General features: G+C 45.2%; 1 protein-coding gene across 1 annotated transcript in view; it reads right to left on the bottom strand.

The window, feature by feature from the left end:
* Positions 1-10549, bottom strand: part of AOAH (acyloxyacyl hydrolase (neutrophil)) — an 85807-nt gene extending 75258 nt beyond the window's left edge. The window contains exons 1-2 of the mRNA XM_009880071.1: positions 10518-10549; positions 9938-10092 (exon numbers count right to left, since the gene is read on the bottom strand). Coding sequence (XP_009878373.1) covers positions 9938-10092; positions 10518-10549 — 187 coding nt within the window. The remainder of the gene's footprint in view (positions 1-9937; positions 10093-10517) is intronic.
* Positions 10550-11293: the final 744 nt, after the last annotated feature.

Genomic DNA, 11293 nt, shown 5'->3' with positions numbered 1-11293 from the left:
TCTTGAACTGGGGAGCCCAGAACTGGACACAATACTCCAGATGTGGCCTCACCAGCACAGAGTAGAGGGGGAGGATAATCTCCCTCAACCTGCTGGCCACACTCTTCTTGATGCACCCCAGGATGCCATTGGCCTTCTTGGCCACCAGGGCACATCGCTGGCTCATGGTTATCCTGTTGTCCACCAGGACTCCCAGGTCCTTTTCCACAGAGCTGCTCTCCAGCAGGTCAGCCCCCAACCTGTACCGATGCATGGGGTTATTCCTCACCAGATGCCATACTCTACACTTGCCCTTGTTGGATTTCATAAGGTTTCTCTCTGCCCAACTCTCCAGCCTGTCCAGGTCACGCTGTATGGCAGCACAGCCTTCTGGCGTGTCAGCCACTCCTCCCAGTTTTGTGTCATCAGCAAACTTGCTGATGCTACACTCTATCCCTTCATCCAGGACCTTGATGAATATATTGAACAGTACTGGACCCAGTACTGACCCCTGAGGGACACCACTCGTTACTGACCTCCAACTAGACTCTGCACCACTAACCACAACCCTCTGAGCTCTGTCAGCCAGTTTTCAATTCACCCCACTGTCCATTCATCTAACCCACACCTCCTAAGCTTGCCTGTGAGGATGATGTGGGAGACAGTGACAAGCTCATGTTGAGCTTCTCATCAACAGACACCCTCAAGTCCTTCTTCCCAGGGCTGCATCATCAGAAATGCTAACCAGTTATCCTAGCTTTTAATGGATCCTAATTCTGCTGGCTAAAAATGGACAATAATTAGTTAGCTAAAAAGGACAGGGGGAAATCAGCTGTCTTCAATGGTAGAAATCTTACTGCTTTAATTACTTATGATGTGTGTGAGAATATAAACTTTTTAATACTCTGGCATCAGTAGAAAAGCAATTCCAGATCTGGACAGTCATTAGCAACTATTGCTTGCTTTTAATTTAGTAGATATTTAGATGTGATTTATTTCTCATCATGAGCTGGGCCCATATAAGGCAATGTAGATAGGCTTCATAATTAAAGGTTAAAAAAAAGCTCTAAATTTTTGATAGTTGCACATTATTTTCTTTAGGAACAAGTTTCAAGAAATTGACTCTGCTGCCACACTTCAATAATAGGTTTCAGTGCCTTGACAGGCTGAAGGATGTTTTCTCTGGAAGAAATTCATTGGTATTATAATGCCCACCAGCCATTAGAAACTAGACTCCAGTATTAATAAAATGCCTGTCTCTTTTAGCGATAGTTTGTCCCATCTGCTATTAATTTCTGAAGAGATAAGAGAAAACCGTAACCATTTTGCTCTGCAGCAGTAATCTGAAAACTCACACGTCAGGAAGTACTTCTCTCCATGTATTTGAAAAAAGCATGTAATAATAAAGTGACATTTCCAATAAGCTCAGGGGAAAAAAAATCGTACCCCAATAATAAAATCAGAGCTAGAGAAATTCGCTTCTTAGCTGTGAAGCCTCTGGCAGTTTGAGCAGACTATTTAACTTAATCCACTTTTGCCGCACACATTTGAAAGGCTCTATAATTAGAAGTATACCTAGGGATGTCAAGAACTGTCTGGATAGTGAAAGCTGCCTCTCTAAGTTTCAGATTTGTAGATATATTTGTCTGAGTAAAACTCTGTCAAATGGGATTTCTGGCACCTGGCGCATCCTCCTTTGCCACCTCTTGCTCACATTCTTGGGTGTTGGAGACCTTTCTCGCCTCTCCAGTCACATTGTTGTTCCCCAGCCATAAATTAAACATACCCCATGAAGCGCAAAGAGGAAATAAACCCAAAATAAGTGGCTGCAAAAGCTCTCCACAAACCCTGCCGGCCAGGCTGCGCTCACCCCGCTCGCTCCTGGTGGGGCAGGAGCCAGAGCCTTGCTTGGCGAAGAGGCAAACCTCTGCCTCAAATATCTGTCCGCAGCAGGAAAGCCCCCTGTAAAAATGAACCCAGCTACCACATTCCTGAATTTATATAGAAGATGAAGGTTTTCCTAAAACAATCTTTGCTTCTTCCGTTTATAGACGATCACAGGCTCCGGTGCATCTCTTAAAGCCTACAGATGAGGAGTCCCCAGAGCCTGCCTACAGAGTGTGTCAGACAATACTGCGATTCCTCGTGCAGGTGCTGTTGATCTGGAGTAAAAACACCTCTTTCCAAATTTGTCTGATCCAGTTCAACCGGGAACCAGACATTCCTGTTTGAAATAAGAGCATTCATACAGGGAATGAAGAAGAAATAAGGTTTTCTCCTCTGAGATGGGGACATGCACGTGGATATTCTAGGTGTAGGCAAACCATGGATATGCAACGTTACAATCCAGGAATGTATTCTTTTTTACTCTATATTCCTTCCCAATACTCATTTTGCCTTCTTTCACTGTTTCTCAGCACAAAGCTGATACTTTCAAAGAACAGCCCTTTATAACCTCAAGATTTCATTCCAGCATGGCAATATTTAGCTCAAATGACATGTTTGTACATGGAAAGTTAGGGTAGTTATTTTCCATATACAGCCAGGGGATTTGTTGCTTTGAAAGCTAATTTAGAAAAGGATCTGAGTGTTAAAGTCTTTTCATTCAGACTTTGATGCTTATTCCATTTACAGTGCTAATGTATTTCATAGTGATATTGAAGTGATGGAATGTAATAATAGGTATCCATATTCAAATATGTTGGCATACACAAGACCTTTTCCCCCTAAATTTGCTAAGTGTCATAAATTATCTTGGAAATGTTACATGGTACACTGTTACCAAACCTGTCACTGGTCATAAAATTAAGTATAATATACTGGCTAAAGACACTTTTAAAATATTATCAGCACAGCAGTATTTTGAGAGCATTGTAGCTTGGTTAGAAAAAAAGCAAACCCTGGAATATCAATTATCATTTTTGTTGCTTGTGCCTCTGCAGTTCACAGAATAGCAGTGAGACACTTCAGACCCCTACCTTTAGAGCTCTATTTGTTCTTTATTGTTTTCTTAAGACACCCGATGAGGACCCTGATACAGTTATGCTGGTACAGAAAATTCAGTTTCCATCTAGTGGAAGACTCTGGTATCCATACCTGCCAGCCAAATGTATCCCTAGTGTTTTCTACATTACACTTTAAATAGAGCCCTATTTAACAAAATCTATAACCCCAGGCATTTCCAATGGAAATGCTTTCTGCATTAATTAATAGAAAAAAAACATGGTGTATGTGTGCCATTAACATTTTTTTTATTTTCTAAATCAGGAAAGGGTATTAAAAATTTACTGAAGCTAGAATGGTGGCAAGAGGAGTTAATGTAACCGGACAACTTCATCCTTATCGCAAAGGTTTGACCATTTTAAAATTCTGAACACACAAAACTTGTTTCAGATACACAGTTCCTAAAACCACTGAAAGTGATTATCTTAAACATAAGCAGGTTTTTCTGCTTCTGTACAGGGCTAACATATGAACAAGAGTGGGAGGCACACACATTAAGGCAATCAGCAACCAAACAGACAATCAATACTAAACAAACAAGATTATAAAAGAAAACTAACAGCAAGCATCAGTAATGTAAAACGTATAAGATTGCCCATGTACACTAATGCACACACAACTATATACGAGTGTGTATTTGTACACACATACATGTATATATGTAGGTATGCTAAGCATACCTTTTTATTGTAATCAGTATATATATTTGCATTTTAGAGCCATAAACTTTCAGTAAGACTTGGGGTGATCTTGAAAATGAAAGTTTTACCATCAACTGTTGAAAAATACGAATCCCTGTAGAAAATAATCCCATTTTAAGAGTTGCTTTAGTATCTCTACCACACTAGTCACATGCCTGTGTTTTTTCTATCCAAAGTATAATCGTAGGAAAAAATGTTATGGTCAACTTTGGTATTTATAACTGATCATCAGGCCAAATTTTGCCACTGAGCAATGTCGGTGAAGTGAACAGAGGTGCTGTGGCTTCGGCACTGGTTTAGCTGTAATCAAAGTTGATCCCAGCCTTTCAGAGTAAAACGCATTGATACTGGGCACGGCCTTTTTACAGAACTCATTGAGCTGTAAATTATACATTCTGTCATGGTGCCTCCCCAGACAATATGTGCACAGCCGCTTTGTCTGAGCGCAGTTATTAAAAGCCTCCGACCTCATTTGGCGTGTTCCATTGTGTGAAGTTATTTGGGAACTCCGAAAGCCACCGGTCCTGCCGCCACTCCGCGGGGCATATTTCATCCCTGCACTCATGCACAGCTAGATGGAGGCGAACTATTGGGGACATTGACTATTGCACAAATCAACACAGGTAGAGGTCGGCGGTTTAGGCTGCCGAGAAGCTCGGAAACATCCCTTCTTTAATGTAATCAGAGCTGAAAATACATTTCAAAACGATACGCTAGGAAAAATGTGCTCCTGGGTGAATGCAAGAGGTGACCCGCAAAGGTTGCTGAGAATGGCATTATATCGAGCAGAAAGATGGGGGCAAATTTGCTTTCCCGGCTGCTGACCCAGAGGATCTCCGCTCGCTAGCGAGGAAGATGGAAAGTGCTGCTGTCCGGCTGTATTGAGCGCTCCCTGACTAATCGCCTCATTCCAAAAAAGGGCAGCCAAAGTTAATCGCCGAAAGAGCAGGGCAGCCTGCTGCTGGGAGAAAATAAATAAACCCTGCTATTTGCAAATGGTGCTTGTGGTCACAGCGTAGAACCCCCTGAAAAGCCAGCCTGAAAGAAGTCATCTTACCCAAGCCTCTGCCCTAGCAGCAGATCTATGGTATTTATGCTGTTCCAAAGGGACAGGGTAGACATGGATCCGGTAAGATCTCTAGTTAAGATCTGTTAAGATCTCTAGTGATCTACAGCCTTCTCAGGAACTGATGACAGCACTCACTTAACAGCACCATTAGACATTTTTCTTCCTAACCTGAATGCCCTTACTGGTATCCATTTCTGTTATTTCTTGCCATAGCTGTTATGAACCCAAAAAATGGATGACCCCTTTCATGTTTTTGAGGAGAGATATCATGTCTTTTCTTAAGTTTTTCTTCTCTAGACTAACTAACTCTAATTTATTCAGTCTTTCTTTGTAGCTTATGTTTGTTTTTCTCCGAAACCTCCTGTCACTCTGCATCATTCTTGATGCACAGCCCCAAAAGGGAAGGCAGAAATTCCTCTGAGGCTTTGTCAATGCTGAGAAAGGTAGCGGGTTACTTCACATGTCTTGCAAGCTAACTTCTGTTCACACATCGCGGTGTACGCAGTGTGTGCGTTCTTCATGACAGCATGCCATCATTGTGCCACTACAAGCCCAGATGATCCTCCCTAGGGTTGCCACACAGCCGGTCGTTCCTCACCCACTATATGTGTCATTGACGATTTCTGCTGAAGTACCTTCAACATACCCATATTGAAATTATCTTTTTGGGGGGCAAGTACTCCACGTTTTCAAGATTCTTTTCATTTTAATCCTGCTTTCCACTGTACTTGCAAGCCTTTTCAGCCTCGTATGAGCTGCTAATTTAATAGCACACTGTTTCATTATCCTGGCTGATGAAAATGTGGAATGATATTATGATCAAAACAGAGGTCCAAGAAAGACCTCATTTTGTACATCCTTCCACTTAGAGAGGGAGACACTCGCAATTATTATCTGAACAAGGCCACCCACCAGTTTTGCCCTGCCCTGTAGAAGCTTAATCAATGTCACATATCTCTCAGCCATTAGATTAGTGCTGAGGTGGTGCCAAAAGCCTTATTAAAATCAAGCTGTAACATCTACTACTTCTTCTGTGTCTACATGCCATTATCCCATCACCAAAGAAAAATAGATTGATCTGACACTGTTTCTCCTTGATAAATCCAGTGAGGCTCTTAATCATATTTACTTTTGAAAGGTGCTTTTATAAAGTTTTATTAACTATTGCAGGACTTTTCAAGGAATTGATGTTTAGCTGACTGATCTACAATTCCCCAAATTTCTTTTCTTCACCATGTTGAAGAGAGATACGTACAGCAGTTCCCTCCTGGCATTCAGTGTGCCCCCTGCTTTCTGCATCCTCCAGGGCAGCTTCTGCCTTTCCTAAGGTTGCTTCACACACTTCTGGATGAAGTCACCTTTGCTAGAGAACAGGACAATTTGCAAAGACCCCTTAAGGGCTCTGTCATAATTCAGAGTGGTGGGAAGTGTGGAATAAAACCTTTAAAAATTAATCAGAAATAATAGAAAAATAAAAAACATGATCTTAGGTATGATGAAACGTTATCACCAGTGTCAACAGTTACCAATGTTACTGTACTGTCTTTGGATACCTTAACATTAACTTAAGTAAAACTTTGCTTGTCCTGTGAAATGGGCAGTGTTTTCCTCATTTAACAGATGGGGAAAGCCAAAGACCTGAGTATCAGAAGGGCTCATTCATATTTAATTTTTGAGAGAGGAATACACAGCATCTTGTTCTCAGCATGCCCCACCAAAATTGTCAGGCCTTACCTAGCAAAAGTGCTTCTGGTTCTTATCCTGAATAAATAAATCCCTTAAGCCATACTGCCAGTGAGCAACAAACACAGAAACGAAAACCAGACCTACCATCCAGCTCTCAAACCAGTGCACAGAGCAAAAACTCACCATCTTTACATAAGGAAAAACAGCTCCATGGCCTTTGCATACAGGAAAACTTACTAAAGCCCTTTTATCTGCCATAAGGAAAAAGCAGAAGAATACATCACATGCAAAGCGCGCAAGAGGCCTGGGGGAAGGGTCTGAGCCAATTTCACCGTATGCAAAAAGGGGGGCATTTTTCCAGCCTGGGGAAGCAGGAAGCACTGATGGAAAAAAGAGACTGTCAGATGTTGGGAAAATTCTTCTAGTGACAGGGCCAAAGAAAGACCGTGTATCTATTTAAAAGCAGGTGGGAGATGGTCAGGAACTGCATAGGTATACTACACCTGGTCTTGTGGCCGGGAGGATTATCATAGGTCCTTTCCTCCTCTTCTCCATAATTCTAAAAGGCAGCAGTATTACCTCCCTTTTTCGGTGTGAACACTTCCCAGATGCTTTATTTTCATACAAAGTCAATTATGAAAAGACTTTCTTTGAATGAAGCAGCCAAATTTTTCAAGAAAATGCAGCAAAAATTATGTAAACTTTTGTATAGTTACTGAGGCTGATTAAAACTTCTGTCTAAATGTTTTCTAACACAATTAAGTTCGCCATAAAAAAGTCACCTTCTTTTTTTAGACAAGTAACAATCTGAAAGCAGAAACGCTCCTCCAGCCTTATTCCGTATTGGCATGTAGATGCCTACCCGAAACATGATTCCCAGGATGCACTAAGAGCAGGGGAGTCCCCTGAGGCATCCAGCTGCTTTCCCAGTATGACCAGAATATACTGGTGCTACCCAGGGAGCGCCGCTAGCAAGGGGAACAGAAGAAGGAAGCAACCAAGTTGTACAGCGTTCAACAGAGGCACCAGAGCTGCATTTCGCTCTCCTGTCATATCATTTTATACATATTTCTTCAAGAAGTGTACTACTTTCAGTGGAAAAGCTTAGTGGAAAGTATTTTCTTGGTTTTGTTACTGAAAGAGCATCCATTTTCTGACTGGCATTGCCTACTAACTTAGCAATCTTGATCGTGCAGGTGGTACACGCACGGGAGTGATCAGAAATGACTATTCAATGTGCAGCCACCTCATCTTCCTCAGAAAAGAGGGGCAAAAAACTTTGAAAGATTAGACACCCGACCACACACTTGCATGAAAAAGCCTATTTCTTCAAGAAAATTCTCCTATACATTTGGCAGTGGGCCTTTCCTGTGTCAAAAATGATGCCTCGATCGATAAGGCCAAGAGGACACAGAGGAAGTTCCCACGGGCGTCTCTCTCCCAGTGCCTTCCCTGCTGGCAAACGGAGCCAGCGGGGTCTGGGGTGGAGCTGTTTGAAAGGAAATCACAATCTTCTTCTTATGGATGAAGCTGATCTCGCCTTAATTTCTGCTCCTAAGAGGGCTGGACACAGAATCAGCCGCGCAAAACGCGGTTACCCCTGCTCCACGCCACGGCAAGTGGAACCGTCAGCTCCCCCGTGCTTTTCCTTTCCTGCTTGTGAAAAGGAAGCAGCACAGATGGCTTGTCAGTGTTTTCAAGAGTTAGTCGAGAGAGCGGCTAATCAGTGAAACCCCAGAGGCGGCCATCTGGGCTAGCAGGCAGCAGCCTGCCCGCCCGCCCGTCACCGGCCCTCCCCCTGCAGTTTTAATGCTCTGCACCCTTCGGTCTTAGCTTGTGGTTTAGAGAGGTGTGGACTGCGTTTCGGGCCCGAGTGGAGCCCACGTGGATGCTTTGAGCTGAAGCTCAGAGAGCGCAACTGGTGCAGGAAGCAGGATTTTTGGTGTCCTCCCACTGAACAAACCAGCCGGGGAGATGCTCGGTGGTCCCAGCAATGGGGCTGGCGCAACTTGCTTCCCTTTTGGGAGGAAACAAAACCAAACCAAAACAAAAAGCACAATTTAGCTTGCGCAAGGCGACTTCCATGCAATGCGCAGTCACTGTAGGAATTTAGAGCCTTGCTGGGTCGATAGGATGAAAAAGGCAGACAACACTCACACTATTTTAGCAGTATAAAATCCTACCACCTCAGACGCTTGCCGCCCTTTCCTGTGCTGTCAACACTGTGGCTGCCTAAAGATCTCACCCTTAAAAAAAAAATCCACCACCACTTCCCTCTTGCTCTGGCGGCTGCTCGGTCACTGTTGGCGTGGCTGTCGGCCCAAACAAGGCCAGTCCCTGACAGCCATTTCTGCTTTTCACCACTCACTCTCGTTTTCCGGCGGGGGGCTGCGTGAGCCTCACCGCCCCCACTTCGCTCTGCTTTCGGTTCACACTGCCTCCCCGGCCCCGAAATCTGCAGGGGCACTGTGGACGGCTCAGAAGGGAGGCAAAACCCTGTTTTTGTCAAGCGTAGGGTTATTATTTCTGATTGTGTTCCTTGAGCCACAGTGAAAATAACTTTGGGCAGGAAGGAAATTTTTCCTTCTGAGGGATGAAGAACCATGACAGAGTTTATGTTTACAGCCCTGAAGTGCCCTGAAAAGCTAAAAGAAGACAAAATCAAACATTTGATCATAATACACGAGATATCCATCATTTAACGATTGGTCACACAAAAAATACAAGCTACCGCATCTCTCTAGGTATACAATCTCACGCCAAGGGCATTTCTGGTGCAGAAATACCCATGCTGACTTTGGTGTTACTGGTCTTGCTTTGGGAATCACTTAGTCAGCTGAGGCTACAGGACACCCCCAGCTATAGCTGCTGCAGAGATCACCGCAGTCACCAAAGTCGCACGAGAGGGGGTTGCCAAAACACGCCCGCCCCACTTTAGCACAGGACATGCAGATGTGTGCGCTCACGAAAAGGGAAGGAAATGCGACGGAACAGCCTTCCAACTTGGGCTATCCAGAGATGACCATCCAGACCGCAGAGATCTCTGGCCCAAGTACGGACCAACCATTCTAAAGAGTATTTTCCCAGGCAATTAAATTAATAAGGAGGCGCTGGGAGAGTCTGAAGGAAACTGAGATTTCCTGCAGTTAGGCAAAGCACATTGCAAACCCTAACAAATACTCGGACCCCGTAACACCTTGTTTCCAGGTCTCCGACCTACGGACGTTAAAGGCAGCTCTCTAGGCGCCATTGCCTGCAGAGCAAAAACATGAACTTTGGGAAGCAGGCCTCTCAAAAACAAAATCATAAAATAACTCCAGACCCCATGCTGGCCTTGCAAAATCTGCGGTGACTGTTTCACCAAAGGCTACGAGTTATTTTGCAGTACAGCTGTTGAAATAGATAAAGGAGCGATTTACGATGTGCATAGCAATTCCCAGCTCACCAGTGGAGTAACAAACGAACTAGTCCAGCAGGCAAACACAACCTGAATACATACCGACGCAGGTGTGTCCTTTGTACAGCCCGGAGGGGAGCGCAGGGGACGGCGGGTCGCTTCCACGGGGGAGAGGGGAGGAAGAGGCAGCCTTCAGCAGAAGCAGGAGCCAGAGGATGCAGAATAAATTAAGGAATATTTGCCTCGACCCCCTCATCCTAAGGAAGGAAAGAAAGGAAGGAATCAGGTGGGAAGGGACCACATGGACCTGTATATTCCCTTAGTGCTCAGGGACCATCCTGCATCCTGCTCTCATTAGCAGCTCGAGGAGAATGGAAGCTCTTGTTCCTGTGATGAAGGAGCTGTTCCCCAGGAGGGGGGGGACACGCACGTCTGCCCTCTGACGGGGTGCACGGAGGATCCCGCACCCGCGCATCGCAGGTGCTCTCCCAGCCCCTGCCCTTCACACACCCCTCAGCCCCTCTCAGGCCATTCAGAGCAGCTCTGCAGCCACCCACCACCACCCGCCGAGTCCCACACACGTGGGCACCCCGTGACCAAGCTGGGAGGATGCCCCCGTAGCCCCGGGCCACTCTTTGCACCCCCACGTGCCCCCATTGCCCCATTTGCAGCTCTTCCCAACCTGCTGGCCTGGGAGGACCACGAGGGTTGCATGAACAGCTCTGGCTCAGCGTTCCCCGGTCTCCAGCCGTAGCAGCGGATGACTAACGACCTTAAACCACAGTAGTTGCCGGAGCCACTCAGCATTCATAACGCAAGACACTCCCCTGAACAACTAGTGCTGCAAAAAGAAAAAGAAAAAAAAAAAAAAAAAAACCACACCCCCACAACCCCCCCCGCCGCTCCCACGTCGCTTCTCTGCCCTCCTCTGCAGACAAGCTAAAAAAATAAAATAATAAAAAAAATGAATCTGTCTCCCATTGCTCTGTTTCTGTAAGATTTTTGACCAGGGTTTCTGTTCGGGAGGACGGGGTGTGAAAAATAAAAGAAAGAGGCTGCTCGGGCCAGGGCTGCGTGAGGGGGGTGGGAGGGATGGGGTTCCCACGGCGGGGTTTTACTGGGGCTCTAGTTCTGCCAGGGTCAAGCCCATAGGGGGGGGATGGGAGGCGTAAGGGCAGCAGTAGGAGCTGAACTCCGGTTCTCATCAGCTTTGAGTGCGTTCATTTGCAGCCTCCAGCCGCCTGCGAGGCTTGAAAAATCCTGAGCTTTTTCCTGCTTTGGTAGTCACGACTTTTTTTTTAACTCTCCCAGATAAGGCAGAAACCCGCCGTTCCCCAGCCTGAAGCAAAAGCCGAGAGTAAAACCCGTTTAAATGACGTCGCTTCAGAGGTGGAACAAGCCTGAACAGCTAAATCCCAGACAGTGTGGATGCAAGGATAGCTATAAGGGGTACGACGT

Source organism: Charadrius vociferus, unplaced genomic scaffold (assembly GCF_000708025.1).
Source record: "Charadrius vociferus isolate BGI_N301 unplaced genomic scaffold, ASM70802v2 scaffold760, whole genome shotgun sequence".
NCBI lineage: Eukaryota > Metazoa > Chordata > Aves > Charadriiformes > Charadriidae > Charadrius > Charadrius vociferus.
This window is presented reverse-complemented; position numbering and strand designations above follow the sequence as displayed.